Genomic DNA, 18,685 nt, shown 5'->3' on the forward strand with positions numbered 1-18,685 from the left:
ATATAAATATATATATATATATATATTACATGCAGCGGTCTGTTGTGGATATCCATTATTTATTTTCTAGAGTTTTTATCCAGATATATATATATACATACATACATACATATATATATATATATATATATATATATATATATATATATATATATATATCTGGATAAAAACTCTAGAAAATAAATAATGGATATCCACAACAGACCGCTGCATGTTATGTGCCAAATGTAACAAGAGAATCAAACTGTACAAGTGGAACAAATCCTATTGACGTTTTAATTTTTTTCGTTTCAATGCTTGAAGAAGTTGCTTTCATATGAGCAGATCATTCTTGGTAAATATTACTTTAAAAACTCGGAACTTAATAAAACACAATGATTGTATACTCACAATGTATCAAATATCAGAATATTAATCTTTTTATAATATATCAAATTGAATAATACTTTGTGTATTTGACATTGCTTTATTAATTAATTAAAAATGAAATTATAAAGTGCTAAAAAGGCTATTGTAAAAGATTAAGTGGATTTCTACAATATTTATTCGATATTGCAATAATCAAAATTAAAACTGTTTAAAAATTAATTAAAAATGGATGCTATTTCAAAGTATAAACAAACATAAACATATAGTGGTTTTAAGCATACATGTCAAGTAACTTGCTTGTTTTGTATTTTAAAAGATGTTTAACTGGAATATAAAAAAAACATAGCCCTACGTAAAACTAAAATACAGCTGACTATAGTGATGCTTGTTTCAATGAAACTAATTTTATGGGTTTTTCTTTTTTTTAGCCTACCTCAATTGTTTTCCTAAAAAGGAGGTAATTTTACTAGTTTGTTTACAAACATTGTCACATGTTTATTATCAACCAATCACAACAGGTTATACATTTTCTCTAGTCCTCTCTGGCTGTCAGCTCCAACTGGATTGGTTTATCTACCACAATTATTCCTTGATAAGACATCTTGGGCGTTTCCCCCTTCTTCGGCTCTGTTCTCTGGTTAAGCTCTACTTTTAATTTTCTCAACACTTGAACTAAGCCCAGTTTAAGCTCTAACATGGCCAACCGCTGACCGATACATAGGCGAGGTCCCCATCCAAATGGTAACCAGGTCATGGGATCTCGTGCGGAAGAATTTTCTTCAGAGAATCTATCGGGATCAAATTTTTCCGGGTCGGGGTAGTTTTTAGGGTCAAGCATGACACCGTCCAGCACGGCGATGACCCATGCCCCTTTTGGGATGGTCACTGCGCCGTAGGTGCAAGTATTGAGGGCCTTGCGTGTGATGAGGGGGAGGGGCGGGTACAGCCGTAAGGTTTCTTGGAGCACCTGCTCCAGGTAGCGGAGCTGTGACAGCTCCTCGTAGGTCGGCTTGCCCGAGTGGATCACATTCACAATCTCCTGGTAGGCTTTCTCCTGAAACGTTTCATTTAAATGTGTAAATATTTTTAAATAGTTGACACAAGCAACATATTATTCATGTGAAAAAGCTTTCAGTAACTTCAATTAAAAGGTGAAAATATTGTTTAATTAAAAGCTGAAATTATTTGAATTTTTTATTATTTCAACTTTCAGTCTAGTAATTAATTTATAAGAGCCGACCCGCGGCGTGAAGCCGCTATTTAGTTGTTTTATTATCTACTTTTCAGTAATTTATAATTTATAAATTCGACAGTACCAATGCTGCCACTGAAAATATTTGCTTTAAAACACTACCCCCCCCTTTCCCCCAACCCCTACCCTATACCCCCCCCCCCGTGAAAGCAGCCTCCTCTTAGTTACCTACCCTAAGTTTAAAATCGTTTCAAAATAAAGTATCTGCCCCTAATAGCCGTCACTAAACCCAGCTCCACGAATGTAAACATTTAGAGTGAACCACAGCTCACCAGACCATCTAGGGGTGGGGTGGTAGTGATAGAGAGGAAGAGAGGGGAATGCAAGGCGCGCTTGCAGCTTGTTTTCTAACATCTCCCAGAAGAGAATTATATATAGATCTATAGATAGATTTTCAACTTCAGTATTTTTCCTAAAATTCAAAACTTTATAGCGTCAAATTGTAAATGGTATATTATTCTGTTCTGGATAACACATATTTAAGACTTTCTTTTGAATAGAAAGCCGAAATTCAATTTCTTCAATTGATTGTAAGAGATAATTATAGCTAAAATAAACTTCATTTAAATTTTTGCCTGTTAAGAAAGGATTAGGCATTGGTGTTATATTTAACAATTAATTAACCCAAAATATCTTTTGTCGATACGTTTATTTTTTAACGTGTAACATTTCAATTAAGACTTGCTGACAAAATCGGTATTTAAACGTGATAGTTGTTATAAACGTCAATGGTCATCACGAAAAATAAAGTAGCTGTATGTTATTGTATCATGTTAACTTTTACCTGGATGTCTGGGTGCTGGGCCAGTAGATACAGGCACATCTGTAATGTGGTCGACGTGGTTTCGAACCCAGCGAAGATGATGAGGATGGACTGGCCGAGTAGCTCGTCATCTGACATGGTTTTTGGTAGCTTGTCCCACGTGACTCCTTCAGTCGAACCTTCAGGAAATAATTTGGACAATTTTTAGTAAAGTCTCAATATCGTTTGAATTTGTTCATAACATATAAAGAATAATGAACATTCAAACAACACATCAACAGAAAGTCGAACTTTTTAACAAAGCAACATAATAACGTCGCACATTGAAACAAGGTTTTTGTAAGTTGGATATTTACAAAATAGGTAAATAAAATTAATACCGTAACTAAACCATCAAGAAGCTCTAAAGTTCTGTCATTTTCAGTAAAACTATAGGTATATTAGAATATCGACTTTTGCGACTAGAACATGCAACAGTACCAACCGTTACAAATACTGATCTTTCGAACAGAAATAGTTTATTGCTCCAATACATACACCCACTTCCATCTTTATTAAAATGGCAAATAGTTAATCGCTTTAAACTCAACCCCCTCCCAACATTTCAAATAAAGAAAAACTCCACCTACAAACAAAAGACAACTCCGCGTACGAGCAAAACACAACTCAACCTACCAACAAAATACAACTTCACCTACCAACAAAATACAACTTCACCTACCAACTAAATACAACTCAACCTACCAACAAAATACAACTTCACCTACCAACAAAATACAACTTCACCTACCAACAAAACACAACTCAACCTACCAACAAAATACAACTTCACCTACCAACAAAATACAACTTCACCTACCAACAAAATACAACTTCACCTACCAACAAAACACAACTCAACCTACCAACAAAATACAACTTCACCTACCAACAAAATACAACTTCACCTACCAACAAAATACAACTCCACCTATCAACTAAATACAACTTCACCTACCAACAAAATACAACTCCACCTACCAACTAAATACAACTTCACCTACTAACAAAAAACAACAACTTCACCTACCAACAAAACACAACACCACCTACCAACAAAAGACAACACCACCTACCAACAAAAGACAACACCACCTACCAACACAAAACAACACCTACGAAACAAAGACAACTCCACCTACCAACAAAAGACGCCGCCTCCTTGTCCCCAGCTTTCTTGGCGTTGATCAAACTCTGCAAGAGATCTGCTGGAGTCTTCTGGCCGTTACGCTCCATCGCCTCACGTTCTGCAATGGTCCTGTGCAGCACAGATCTGAAGTAACTGTCGGCCTCAAAGTTGGCCTGATCGAACGGTTCAATGCCTAGGGTCTGGACATTTTAAACATAAAATATTTCGTAAGATCTTCGCTTCATCAAATGTAGCTCTTAATTGTAAACACTTTTGTGGTAAAACTTTTAAAAATACTCGTATAGTCATGTCTCAACGTATTTAATGTAATATAACAGATTACTAGTTACTTAATAGATGATCCGAACGCTACACAAGGTGAAGCTCAATTAGCCACATTCAAAAAACCTAATAAACAATGTGTTTATAGGCAAAGTTCAATGTCACCTGACCCGCTTCATTTATTAGCGATTAAGAACTACTGAATATTTCAAAAAATGAAATGTTCGCTGGCGCTTTATCGTAGACATCAACTACTTTCTCTCGTCTTTTGTAAATAACTCATTATCTTTTACCGCTCGTGCACAAAGCAAATGGGGCAGACGAAGTAGAGTGCATCTGTTTCAGGACCTCGGCATTTGAAGGTATAGTGTGGTCAGCACAATGACCAGACGCCTTTGTTTTCCTTCACGTAAGTTAGGTACCCATAAGGGATTTTCTTCTGACTTTAACCCGGATTCGAACTGAAGACTTTCGAGTTAGCTCTCTATCGCAAGGCCACGCAATGTCCCATAATTTAAACAGATATCAACATTTTTTTTTTGTAAATACATCTGTCGACTTCCTTATCCAACATTTTTATTGTTATCAATATTAACTGTTACACATTTTATGAATAGGCTCCCAATTTTCATTGTAAATAATGTTCCAGTTGAACCTCCTTTAACCAAACCCTCGCTGCACCACTAAGTCAGGTTTCGGTCACGTACCTTTACATAATTTTAGAAACCGCCTAAACACTGAAACGCGACTTATACTTAAATTTGGCACACGGGCACCCCGAATGGTTTAAACTAACAGGTATCTTTCACATAACCAACCCCCCCCCCCCCCCCCCATACATCACGCCCCCAAACCCACCAGTATACGGTGTCGATGCGTCCTTTTTCACGTGTCTTTTCTTTAGGATACCGTGGCATTTAGTCAAGACGTGTTTTCACTGTCGAGCTAAGTCCAAAATTGTGTTACTTTTATTCTTTTCTGTCTAATATGTAACCACACTGTTGTGTGCTAACGAAGACCTTGGGTCAAAACGTCCATAGTACGTGTAACTGTCTTGAACTTGTGAGGTAACTAACACTATCTGTTTTATTACTAATTCAATATATCTCACTGTAGCTACCATGTGTTCGTACCTTCACAAGGAACCTATGGAACCCAGGGAACCTGAGGAAGACCAACATCACCATGTTCATCGCCTTACTCCTCAACTTGATGATGCCCTTGGAGAAGCGGGTGAACTCGTCGTCCTCTTTCCCCAGACAGTCGGTGACCAGACCAAAGGCGGACCTGGCGATGATCTCACTCGTGTACTGGCCCGTCAGGTACTTGATGGGGACCAGTTCTTTCTTCACGGCCAGCTTCTCTAGGACGGCGGTCAGCTTCTGTGCCGACTCGTTGATGGGGGCGGTCATTTGTTTGAGCTTACCCGAGCTGGGTGAAACATCGAAATAAAAATCACAAAAAAATGTTTATAGGTAAGCGTGAGAATTAAAAGATGAAATTATTGTTAGGTTTAATAGCCGGTAAAACATCAATACAATCTTTGTTTTTATTTCAAGTAAGGCATTTGTCATCTTCACAAATGTAGGAACGATTCACTGATAGAGACGAAGATTCCAACAGATCTCTCCCAGAATTTCTGCCAGGATGGCGGAGGGATGGGGGGGAGACACTGCTACCGCCTCAGGGTACATCCACCTACCCCCGCCCCCGGGTGTACGCACCCCCACCTGGAAATTTGAAGTGCACGTCTTCACCCCCGAAAGCCTCACGTGCTCCCACCCCCCCCCCCCCCCCCATCCCTGACAAAATTCAAAAAAATGACTTGGGTACTTGTCAGAGGTTGTATAAGGTAATAAAGTAACTTACCTAAACGACGGTGTGATAATGTGACGGATCCTCCTCCAGTCCTGTCCATTAAGGAAGAAGGCACCTTTATCTAGCAGGCTCCTGGTGATGACCCCCACAGCCCGGTCAGTGAAGTTGTTGAAGTCTTTGACCAGGACGTGACGTAGTATGTCCAGGTCCCGCGTGATGAGGATGTTGTCGCCCCCCGCCACCCCCACGGTGTCGCCATGCTCGTCGATCACCTGTCTACACGCCGCTCTGTGAGAGGAGACAGGTAAAGCTGTCTTACATAGATGTCTTATGTGTACACGACTTTCTTACTATTACACGATTTTCTAATTTGACTGTTTTACAACGGCTGTCTTATAGAGCTGTCTTACACGACTGTCTTACTGTCCGTCTTACACCACTATCTTACACGAGGGTCTTACAAAGACTGTCTTACAAAGACTATCTTACACGATTGTCTCACAGGTTAATGGCCACGTTTCACTAATTCCTTACACATCTATCTAACAAAGCTGTCTTTCAAAACTGAATTACAGGTACATTGGTGTCTTACATGTATACGACTACCTTACTCCACTCCCTTACACACCAGGCTTACAAGACCATCTTAGAAAAACTGTCTTACAGGTAAATCTTACAGAACTGTCTTGCAAGACTTTCTTACAATACGATACAATGAGCGTCACCATACTTTTATTACATATTCAAATGAAATTTTATTTAAAATATTTAAAACGTCGTTTCTTCTTCTTCTTCTTCTTCGTTCTTAATTATTAGTGTTGAAGGGGATCGAGATTTATCTGCCAGTGGGTTTGAACTCGAGACTTTGTTCGGATTTAACCATGAGCTTTTTGCCGACTCGACCACGCCTCCAACACAATTAAGCGGTACGTGTCAACTGGTTATGCGCCATTGAGGCCATTGACTCCGATTTCAGCCTGCTTTTCTTTTTGGATTTGCTTCCATAGCCTTTGTCCAACCAAGAACAAACTACAAGGCAGCAGTTGTTTAATTTTTGGAATTGTTTCTCCTAGAAGAGTGGCTGTCCCCAGCTAACGAGCCTCATCTGCCCGAGGGTTCGAACTCGAGACTTTACGGTTTAGCAACCATGAGCTTTACCGACTCGACCACGCCGACCCCTTAAACGTCGTTTCAATTATCAGGTTATATCTTTAAAACCTATTCATAGAAAGTTGAAAAGAAAAGTCATTATGTAGACCTAGGTTTTGGAGATATTGATTTATTAAGTTTATTTAATATTTGTTCTTGTCATTAATTCTAATGAAGGCCAAAGTTCGAAGCCTAATGGCAAAATCTATATATATAATTCTCTTCTGGGAGCCGTTAGAAAACAAGCTGCAAGCGCCTCCTTACAGTCCCCTCTCTCCCTCTCTATCACTACCACCCCCACCCCACCCCCACATGGTCTGGTGAGTTGTGGTCACACTAAATGTTTACAGATCGTAGAGCCGGGTTTAGTGACAGCTATTAGGGGCAGATAATTTAGTTTGAAACGATGTTAAACTTACAGGAGGTAACTTAGAGGAGGCTGCTTTCACGGGGGGGGGGGGGGTGTAGGGTCGGGGTTAGGGGAAAGGGGGGTTAGTGTTTTAAAGCAAATATTTTCAGTGACAGCATTGGTACTGTCGAATTCACAAATTATGAATTACTGAAAAGTAGAAAATAAAACAACTAAATAGCGGCGTATGATACGCCGCGGGTCGGCTCGTAAACTATATTTTATCTACACGTACTCGGCTTACAAGCACATATCTTTAAAATGCATACAAGCGCACAATTACATACACTCACAAACATACATCAAAATTTCACGTCACAGCATACAGTTGTAAAACACAATGACCACAACAGTTCAAGGTCACCTGAAGTCCGTAAACGCCTGTGACCCTAGCTTGACCTCTTTGACCCCATGTTGCTCCCAGGAAAATGTCTTTCTCAGCTTGAAGTAGATGAGAGTGAGTACGATGATGAGCACAGCCACGGTGTAGGTGAGTACATTTTGGTCCATGGTCATATAGGATGCGTGCTTGATTGCTGGTGGAGAGGCTTAGATGTATGGGTGGGTGGTGATGGTGTATATTCTGTTGGGTGGGGTATTGGTGTTATATTTAATTCGTAGGTGTGGTGGTGGTTGTATATATTGCTGGGTGGGGTGGTGATGGTGTATATTCTGTTGGGTGGGGTATTGGTGTTATATTTAATTCGTAGGTGTGGTGGTGGTTGTATATATTGCTGGGTGGGGTGGTGATGGTGTATATTCTGTTGGGTGGGGTATTGGTGTTATATTTAATTCGTAGGTGTGGTGGTGGTTGTATATATTGCTGGGTGGGGTGGTGATGGTGTATATTCTGTTGGGTGGGGTATTGGTGTTATATTTAATTCGTAGGTGTGGTGGTGGTTGTATATATTGCTGGGTGGGGTGGTGATGGTGTATATTCTGTTGGGTGGGGTATTGGTGTTTATTTAATTCGTAGGTGTGGTGGTGGTTGTATATATTGCTGGGTGGGGTGGTGATGGTGTATATTCTGTTGGGTGGGGTATTGGTGTTATATTTAATTCGTAGGTGTGGTGGTGGTTGTATATATTGCTGGGTGGGGTGGTGGTGGTGTATATTCTGTTGGGTGGGGTATTGGTGTTTATTTAATTCGTAGGTGGGGTTTAGATTGTTGGGTGGAGTGGTGGAGGCTTAGATTGTTGGGTGGAGTGGTGGATGCTTAGATTGTTGGGTGGAGGTGTTTAGGCTGAGATTTCTGAGTGGAGTGGTGGATGCTTAGATTGAAGCGTGGAGTGGAGGAGGTTTTGGTTGTTTGATGGAGTAGTGAAAGCTGAGATTTCTGGGTGGAGTGTTGGAGTCTTAGATTGGTGGTGTGGTGGGTGGGTTAGTGGAGGCTTAGCTTTGGTGGAGTGGTAGAGGCTTAGATTGTTGGGTGGAGTGGTGGAAGTTTAGATGACTGGAAGTGGATGTACAGATTTGAACGATGAGGTCATAGCCGAGGTTTCTTTTAATAAATCAACTTAAAGTATTGCAGTTTGTGATAAACTGAAGTGGCAATCATTATCAATTCTCTGAGGCCTGAAAATTGTGTTGGGAACTTGAATGACTTTGAGAAGTGTTAACAGGGTTAGAAAAGTTAATCGTTAATCGTTTTGATGGTGACAACAGAAGTTGTTTGAAGATGGTGGAATGAATACGTCTTAGACTACTAAAGGCGATGTCCAAATTGTCTATTAGTTATATTGTTAACAATGTACCTATCTAAATATCCATTTATATTATTCCTAGTAATAATCCTTTATCTAACCATTACTTCAAGCTTGAAAACACAGCTAAAACTGTCAAATCAAGAACGATCTCTCCCCCGAAGGTTATGCCTACTAGTCAACATGTAGACGAACATGTTGAAGTTTTTAAGCATTAACAAGCAATAACCCAGTAATTGGACTACTTTCACAATTCAGTAGCTCCCAGCACACAATGAAATATAATCTTACCTCTAGTTGTTGCAGTGTAATGATTTAGAAAGAACGTTTGATATATCCCGATAAATTTACTAGATACAGATCTAACAACGTTACTTAAATAAAAACGTAGGCGCCATTTTAAAACATTATGTTTACATTCAACAAGACTCCTATATAAATAGTCGGCCTGATTCCCGTGTGACACACTACACAGTTGTACCGTGACCTGTGCTGCTACTGTGCTGGGACGTGTGTATCAAGGTTACCCAAGTCTGTCGAGTGTGGGGTTCACGTTATCGTTTATGTAAATAGTGGGTCAAGGAATTCCTCGTCAGTTGTGAAACAAAAACGTTGACTTGGGTAATTCACAATATCCACTTTAATGCATTAATCAGTTTGAGTTTCTTCCAGGCATCTCTTCGGGGAAGCTCCCTCACCCCCCGGAGAAATTCTACCACCCCCCCCCCCCACACACACACACATCGAAATGGAATTTATATTGAAAACATATACTTTTACCAGTGCCCGCTCCCTCCCTCCCCCCGCCTGGAAAATTGTTGTCCGCCCCCCCCCCCCCCGAAAATATCAAGTGCCCCCCCCCCGGGAGAAAAACGTCTGGAAGAAACACTAGCATTAATGTGAATTTCTTAAATATGATTAATTAGATAGTTAGTAGATCAAAGTCTAAATGAGTATTATTGTTTATTTCCTTTTATGAATTCTAGGCAATTTGACACGCATTGAACATAAATCGATGGAACAATAATATAATCGCTATCTAAACTTTAAAAAGTAACAATTTCTTAAGTCTAACTAAATCACACTAAACAAAAACTACTCATTAGGCTAGCATTACCTTAAAAATGCGATAATTAGTTTAAAATCACAAAACTATATTGGTGCTACATATCACCAAAACTTGAATGTATAATCGTGTAGGACTAGACTTATAATTTTTAAATACATGAAAGTTATACAGCGGTGCATTTAGGTGTTTTAATAAAGAAAACAAAATGCTAATATAGTTGTAACTAAATAGGGATCGTGGATGGAAGGAAAAAATAGATACCTACGAAATACTCGTACAAACATACAAGTGATCTTCGGGATGAGCCAACAATTTCAAAGACACATTCTGTCGATGTTGTAGTTTTCAAATGTATATTGAAATACATTATAGTTAAATGTGAATATTGATGTGATTTTGGGTATCAAAGTTAAATTATTTTTATCGTAAATAAACATAATTGGCCTATTCATTTATTTCTGTTTGTTTCTTAGTTTTACTTCCAGTTGAATAGGCGTCTCAACGACGATGAAAAACTGAAATTTCGTGATGACATCTCCTCCAATCGGCGGTACAGTTTTTTCATTGAGCTCAACCTTGACCTTCCTCAACACATGGACGAGTCCAATTTTGAGCTCGAGGTACGCCAGCCTCATGCCGATACATAGACGAGGGCCGTAACCAAACGGTAGAAAGGTCATGGGGTCACGGTGTTTGCTGTTCTCTGGTGAAAATCTGTCGGGATCAAATCTTTCGGGGTCGGGGTAATTTCTGGGGTCTTTCATGATCTCTTCGATCAAAATCATCACAACGGCGTTCTTGGGGATTGTCACGTGACCGTATGTTCTAGTTTCCGCTGCCGTTCTGTTGATGATGAGAACCGGAGGGAAAAGTCTGAGAGTCTCGTTGATGACCTGTTCCATGTAGGTCAGCTGACTCAGTTCTTCGTAGGTCGGGGAATTTGAGGTCACGACGGAGCAGATCTCTGCGTAAAGTTTCTCCTGTGGTGAAATGTTTTGTGTATTTTCGAAGTTTAAATAAGTATCGGAAATTGTTAAATTATATTACTTTTATTTCTGTGCATATCTCATTCTCTCTCTCTCTCTCTCTCTCTCTCTCTCTCTCTCTCTCTCTCTCTCTTATCTTAAGCAATGCTTTCAATATAACATTAGAAGCACCCAAGCTGGTACCCACTAGCAGTGTTTCAGGCCAACCTGTCTTACCTACCTCCGCAGGTACATCTCATACCTGGATGTCATAAATGACCGTGGACGGTTAATTTCTATGATACCACACCAAGGTACCAAGACTTTACATTTCGGGCTAGCAAACTCGTGTTCTACTTTTGTAAAAACACATTTCTACCATTCATAGTATTGTCATAAAAGCGTACATAAGTTTATCCAACAAAATTGATTCTTTTTTTTTCAAAATAAATACTAATCTAAAACCAGTAAATGTGTTTAATTTAATAAAGGTTTGTTAGCTATTTACCTGTATGTCTGGATGTTTGGCCAACAGATAGAGACACATCTTTAATGTCATCGATGTAGTTTCAAACCCCGCAAATATAATTAAAAGTGCTTGTCCCAGTAGTTCTCGTTCCGACAACGTTTTGGGGAGTTTTTCCCAAGTCTGGTGCTCTGTCATATCGGCTGGTGAAAACGTTTCAAAATTCTGTGTCATGCTGTTGTTTGGCTATTAAGTACTAATGATGTAACGAAATTAGTAAGTTACTTTTATGTCAAAAATTTTGTGAAAACCTATTTTCAAGCATCAATGACGTAGGCAGGTTTTTGTTCTTGGGAAAGACTAAGCATTATTGTTCATTGTAATACAGGCCATATATATATATATATATATATATATATATATATATATATATATATATATATATATATATATATATATATAATTCTCTTCTGGGAGACGTTAGAAAACAAGCTGCAAGCGTGTCTTGCAGTCCCTTCTCTGTCTCTCTATCGCTACCCCCCCCCCACCCCTCGCAACCCTGAAAAGTAGAAAAAACAACAACTAAATAGCGGCGTATGATACACCGCGGGTCGGCTCGTATATATATAACATAATATGTTTGTTGCTGTTTTTATGACATTCGGAATTTGTAAATACAAAGCGTAACTTAATATAACTTTGTTAGCCTGCTAACCCTAAATTCTCGAGTTAAATTCCGAGTCGGTAGAGCGTCTCTGATTCCTCACCACACACTATCCCTTCATATGCAGAGGTCACACGAACTTGCCCCATGGACCGTCATTTTTTAAAAGGGAACTTCATTAATATAACTTAGTGTACGGAAACCCTTATTTTGGGGATCTCTAAAATCTCTACCCCAGCATACCACCCCCTAACTACGCCACTGTCACGCACCCCCTCCCCCTCAATGCAATCAGGTGTCGTACGTTTAAAAGTGGCTGCCTCTTCATCCCCCGCAAGTTTAGCAGCCACAAGACTCTGTAGCAGATCCGTTGGTTTCCTGGCCCCTTGTTTCTCCATTACGATCCTTTGTGCCACGATAGGCGATAACACAGTGCGGAAGTACTTGTCTGTTTTTTTGTTGATGATATCAAGACAGCTGATACCTAGGGTCTGGGAGTCAACAGAATAAGAGATTTATGGATAGCATAACTGACATTAGTTATAGTGATGAAGTTGCTGTTCAAAGCTTGTCAGTTAATTAAAGATGGACTATTTGAATCAGTGCATTACAATTCCAGTTATAAAAAATAATTCTCTCTCTTTCTCTCTCTCTCTATCGCTCTCTCTCTCGCTCTCTCTATCTCACGGATACTTTGTTTACAATAGTAAGCAAAAGACCATTGTATGTATGCTGTGGATTATTAAATACTAACACGTCATTTTTATTACTATCCAAAATTTGAATGTGTAGTGTGATAAAATGTACAATTCTATTCATTAGCTTGCTAATCCTGACTTGTACACTGACTACAGCTTTGATATCTTTATAAGTTAATCAATAAAAAAAAACATTGGACAGAGAACCGGATACTCTATTGTTTTTACCTTCTTTATGTGCTTGGTTTTTTGATAGTTAAATGGGAAACTTTTTTCTCAATATACCTTTAAGATGTTTGGTATTTAAATGCTGTCTTCCAGGTCTACAGACTGCTATTATGGACCACCCTAGGTGGTCTTTACCTGTAATTTGACATACTTTTGTCTACAATACACATAGGCTGTCGTCACCTTGCAAAAAGTAATCTTGGAGCTGGGACACGAGACAGTGCTATCGAATACTCTAGGAGGAATTTACCTGCACATTAACAGACACCTTGTCTACAAGAGACGTGGGATATCCTCATTTTGACCACGTAGACATTAAGTCCAGCCTGGAGTCAGTGAAGCTGCTGTGCGGGTTTTTACCTAATTTTTTTACCTGCGTCAGACGGGTTCTGTCCAGTGGCGTAGCTAGGATTTTTGGGCCCCTATGCAAAAAGTGTAATGGGCCCCTCAGAGGCGTAGCGACCCTTCCCGGCGACCGGGGACAAACTTTCGATTTGCACCCCACCCCCCAGACTTTCGATTTGCACCCCCTCCCCCTCAGACTTTCGATTTGCACACCCCCCCCCCCCTCAGACTTTCGATTTGCACCCACCCTCCTCAAACTTTCGAAAAAAGGCCCCTATTTGCCTTGGGCCCCTATGCCTTGCTTACGCTAGCTTTACGGTAGCTACGCCACTGGGTCTATCCTCACCTTGACCAGGTAAACATGGAGCCGCTTCCAGCGTACAACAACCTGTAGCATCACGTCCTGGAGTTTGCTACGGACTGTAAAAATATTCTTGGCGTAGTAAGTGAACTCGTCGTCGTCCTTCCCCAGACAGTCTGTCCTCAAACCAAAAGCGGACCTGGCAATGATCTCACTCGTGTACTGGGACGTGATGTGCTTTACTGGCAACAGCGTCTGGTTCCTGGCAAACTCCTCCAAAACTGTGGCCAATTTTTGGGCCGACTCTTCGATGTTTGAGCAAGCTTGCTTTAATTTCCCTGTACTAAAATAAAAACATTGGATGACTTAGATAAATGGACAACAATAGTTTACGCTTGATTATACGGTGTAATATTTGAGTTAAATTAATTTGTGTCTGAAGATTTTGTAAAAAAAAAAGGATACAGTATTACTATAATAAATGTGCCAAGTGACTAAGCTTTAATCGTCGTTAGGGCTTTACTTGAATACATGTGAGTGAGTCTAGAGGTTTTTACATGAATACGTGTGTGAAAGTCTAGAGGTCTTTACATGAATACATGTATGAAAGCTGCTTAGGTCTTTACATGAATACATGTATGAAAGCATCTACCTGCATACAGGTATGAAAGCCAATGCTGAATACAGGTAAGAAAACCGCCGAGGTATTTACCTGAATACAGGTATGAAAACCGCTGAGGTTTTTACCTGAATACTGGTATGAAAACCGCTGAGCTATTTACCTGAATACAGGTATGAAAACCGCCGAGCTATTTACCTGAATACAGGTATGAAAGCAACTGAGGTTTTTACCTGAATACAGGTATGAAAGCCGCTGAAGTCTTTACCTGAATATAGGTATGAAAGCAACTGAGGTTTTTACCTGAGTACAGGTATGAAAGCCGCTGTGGTATTTACCTGAACACAGGTATGAAAGCCGCTGTGGTATTTACCTGAATACAGGTATGAAAACCGCTGAGGTCTTTACCTGAAGGACGGTGACATCACGTGACGGATCCGCTTCCAGTTTTTGGCGTGTGTGAAAAACAGGCCGTCCTCCTTCACGCTGGTGGTGGTCAGCACGCCCATCCGGTCCACGAAGTTGTTGAAGTCCTTGGACATGACGTGTCTCAAGAGATCAAGGTCACGCGTCACCAGCACCATCCGGCCAAATTTGAGGCCAACGGTGTCGCCGTGTTTGGCCACCAAAGCTGAGGAGATGGCCCTAAGAAAAAAAAATCATTGATGTACAACGGTGAAATGTGATATTGTATTATACTCACATAAAAGATGAACATGTGAGCAGCCATTAGATGAATACATTGTTAAAATATAACGTTATATCGGTTCCTATATTTCCCTTTGGCTTCTTTGCTGCAATATACTTACTTCAACTAAGGTGGCACTAGATATAGCAGGAAGGTATTGGGTTTTAAAAGAATATTTGTATGACTTTCACCGTCCGAACAAAGGCCCGACCCAGCAAAACAAACCATGGCTACGCTAGTCTTGACAATAACATAAATCTATAACTTAATATCAACCCGAGCTTAAGTTCGTTAGATGTTCCTGAATCCATTCAGCCCCAATGTATACTTTTCTCATGTGAATGAAAAATACAACTATAGAACCGACCACACTATTCTTTCAAATGCCGAGGTCATAGAAACAGGTTAACTCTACTTCGTCTGCACATTTCATAACAAAGTTCGAAAGTGGAATTTTTGAAAAGTATAAATACTATTATTACTACCAATGGTTATATTTGCGATAGTGACAGAAAGAAACAACTCCTTACGATACTGCATAAATGTACGGTCGCTTTGTTTTTCTTAAAAACATCCATATTGACTTATCCGACAATGATTTGAAAATACTACTAAAACTAAAATGTGTGTTTTAAATTAAAGTGGATTTTAGAGATGCAATTTCCAACAAATTACACCTGTCCCATGCGATTATTTATTAAACTTTAGGGAAAAACCAGAGCATTCGTTAATCGCCAATAAATTAACTAAGAACCTAATGATTTCATATTTATTGATATTTTTTTTCTTAAAAAAGAAATTAAACCCTGATCAAGACTTACCTAAAATCAGAAAATGCAAGCCTACCCAGGCTAACCTGCTTGACGCCATATTGGTCCCAGCTATCCTTGCCAAAGATCCAGCAATAGATGAACCAACTAACTACAACAGCTACCAATACACCAACCGCAGTTTCCAGTTCGAAGTTAAACTCATCCATCGCGACGCAGTAATCTACTCATAATCAACTTATTTACCAGATACTACGGCCTATATGAATATCCGTCAAGGTCTGGCCCTTAACAGAGCCCCATCGTCAACCAATAGATATTTAACATTGTGTTACGTATTTAATAAGCATAAATTAATATATTGATCATAATTGACGTAGGCTATGAAGATATGGTGGGTAAGTATGAATTTAAAGATCGCAGTTTTACTCTCTGAAGTTTTTTATCCACACATAGTCATGTTGAAGCCTTAATCCTGATAGATTAGCATTTAGTATTTCCCAAAAAAATGACTATATTTCTATAGAAATTTTAGTAGTACAAAATACCAGTGTTTGCGTTATAAAAAACTATAATTTTTGTTTAAAATATGTTACGTTCATCAGTTGTATCATCATCATCCTCATCTTTTCCCAAGACACATGGGTCAGATGAAGTAGAGCTTATCTGTTTCAGCGACCTCGGCCTTTGAAGGGATAGTGTGGTCAACACCATGCCTATTATCAGTTGTATGATGTTTTTTTATACACCTGTTGGCACACATTGGGATTCAGATTGCATTACTATTTTTAAAAAGTTCAAATTTTTGAGCTAGTAACGAATGGCCTACATCAACAATTATTTTATGGCACAGATTTCTAATTAGAAAAAAAACATTTGTTGTTAAACCTCGACAATTAGCTCTAATTTTGCGAAAACTTTATCGACAAGGGGAAGGCACTCCGCGTATGTTAACTAAATTTGTGACGCAGTTGAGCAGACTGATTGTCTTTAAGCGACCGGGAAAACACAAGAATCGACCCCCTCTCCAAGTTTAATTTTTGTAGTGGATTTCTTTCACTAACCAAGCTTGAAGGTCGATGCCTACAAAGTCACTGGTCACTTTAAGCATTGCAATATACAACAGCTAACCGACTTGCTTGTGAATATTTCAACTATGGACATCAATTTGAAATTTTAATTTTACTCCATTAATTAGATTAAGATGGGACGGCGTGGCTACATGGTAGAGCGAACAAATGCTAACTCTAAAATCTCGAGTTCGGATCCCGAAGGAAGTACTTGAAGCCACAGCTCTAATGTGTACCGGATTCACGGTGGGCAAAATTGGCGAGTTGGAAATTAGAACTTGTGTAAGCCAAGGTAATTGAAACAGGGGATCTATATTTCATGTTCCAGATGTGTACTAACTAGGAAAAACAAACTGGTTTAGATCAACAATTTCATATCTTTTCCAATGTTTCTTCCAGACTTTTTTCCGCGGGGTGGGGGAGGGGGGGGGGGTTGGGGGATTGATATATTCATGGGGGGGGGGGGGGGCTGCGGACAACATTTTCCGTGGGGGGGGCGGACACTGGTAAAAGTATGTTTTCTATATAGATTCCATTTTGTTCCGAGGGGGGGGGGGGGTGGCGGTATACTTTCTTCGAAGAGATGCCTGGAAGAAACTCTATCTTTTCTCCGATAACTATTTGTTTATGGTATAACCTATCTTAAAGTCAGCTCCTACTCGAAGATTAACGATGGTTATTATGAAGCAAAGTTGATTTTTAATAAAGTTAAAAGTATCAAAAGCTCTTTAATTATTTTTTAGCATGTAACTAATAGCCCTTTCATAAACAAATTTGGAACCTAGAGCTAGGTAAAGTTATTTTGTTCTCCAAAATAAAATGAATTAACGTTGTACTCAAAAGAACTAGTCTCCAACAGGTGTTACATACACTAGTCCTGTATTCAAAAGAATTTCAATGCTGTTCAACATAGCCCACATTGTGACATCAAGGTAATTTCTAATATGGTTATCAGACATCAGAAAATAAAAGGTAATGGACAAGTGGCTAAGCCGAGGTATTTTCTAAAGTACTGTAACCAACAGCTGCTGTGTTGGCTTTAAAACTGAGACAATATATGCAGTGTGTTTATATTGATCTCGTGTAATTAGCGTAATAATTAATTAAGATAACGGTATTAGTCTAAGGCCTTCTTGTCATGAAAGACTTTGATGTTGCAAAAATATGAATTTAATTACTTCCTACTTGGGTAGTTGATACAGGTATGCTGATCCGCTGGCTGATTATAAATAAAGACAGCCGCCAAGTTTGATAGAAATGTACAGTAGTAACAAAATAAAAATATAAAATAATACGAATTTGTGTTAGAATTTATACGTATTGCGCTGGTTGATCTTTTTTTTTGTCTACTGTTTAAAAAAAAAAAACTTCCATTCTAAGACCTGGATATTGATTTATTAGTTTTGTACTAAAGATACATCTGCAGATAATCTAAGACCTGGCTATTAATTTTGTATTAAATATCTGCAGATGGTATAAGATCTGGTTATTAGTATTGTACTAAATATCTGCTGATACTATAATATCTGGTTATTAGTATTATACTAACTGTCTGCAGATAGCATAAGATCTGCTATTAGTATTGTACTAAAGATGTATCTAAAGACAATATGAGACTGTACTGTACACACTTGAAAAATAACCTATATATGTGGAAAAATAATCAATAACTCAAGACTTTTTAACTAGTCAGTTAACCGGCCCTGTGAAGCACGACTAACACATATTTATTAAAACGACTACAAACAAAAATAAAACTATGTTGAATTTGTTCTGAAATAGGGCTTTCGTCAAATATTCTATAAACCAAATAAGGCCTTCTCAAAGCAGCCGTTTCTAAACATTTCCTCAACAAAAGTAGTTGGCATTAAAATGGTAGCATTAAAATG

General features: G+C 39.0%; 2 protein-coding genes across 3 annotated transcripts; both read right to left on the reverse strand.

Annotated features, from left to right (window-relative positions):
- Positions 1 to 328: 328 nt before the first annotated feature.
- Positions 329 to 9,429, reverse strand: LOC131953252 (cytochrome P450 3A24). Of its 2 annotated transcripts, none has more exons than XM_059316358.1 (7): positions 9,205 to 9,429; positions 7,575 to 7,758; positions 5,704 to 5,940; positions 4,968 to 5,265; positions 3,566 to 3,752; positions 2,406 to 2,563; positions 329 to 1,423 (listed from the first exon to the last, which is right to left on the reverse strand). In XM_059316358.1, exons 2-7 carry the CDS (start codon positions 7,724 to 7,726, stop codon positions 902 to 904), a joined length of 1,554 nt encoding a protein of 517 aa, XP_059172341.1. In that variant the 5' UTR covers positions 7,727 to 7,758; positions 9,205 to 9,429; the 3' UTR covers positions 329 to 901. The 2 variants fall into 2 exon arrangements, with proteins under 2 accessions (XP_059172341.1, XP_059172340.1); XM_059316357.1 differs by having other exon boundaries at positions 331 to 1,423; positions 7,575 to 7,746.
- A 484-nt stretch (positions 9,430 to 9,913) lies between these two features.
- LOC131953249 (cytochrome P450 3A24) lies at positions 9,914 to 15,935 on the reverse strand. The gene is made up of 6 exons (XM_059316355.1): positions 15,778 to 15,935; positions 14,677 to 14,913; positions 13,695 to 13,992; positions 12,382 to 12,568; positions 11,456 to 11,616; positions 9,914 to 10,962 (listed from the first exon to the last, which is right to left on the reverse strand). The coding sequence occupies exons 1-6, from the start codon at positions 15,933 to 15,935 to the stop codon at positions 10,435 to 10,437; spliced, it is 1,569 nt and encodes a 522-aa protein (XP_059172338.1). The 3' UTR covers positions 9,914 to 10,434.
- Between the last annotated feature and the right edge of the window lie 2,750 nt (positions 15,936 to 18,685).

The sequence above is a fragment of the Physella acuta genome, unplaced genomic scaffold, assembly GCF_028476545.2.
Source record: "Physella acuta isolate Inbredline_101_S28 unplaced genomic scaffold, ASM2847654v3 ptg000914l, whole genome shotgun sequence".
Taxonomy (NCBI): domain Eukaryota; kingdom Metazoa; phylum Mollusca; class Gastropoda; family Physidae; genus Physella; species Physella acuta.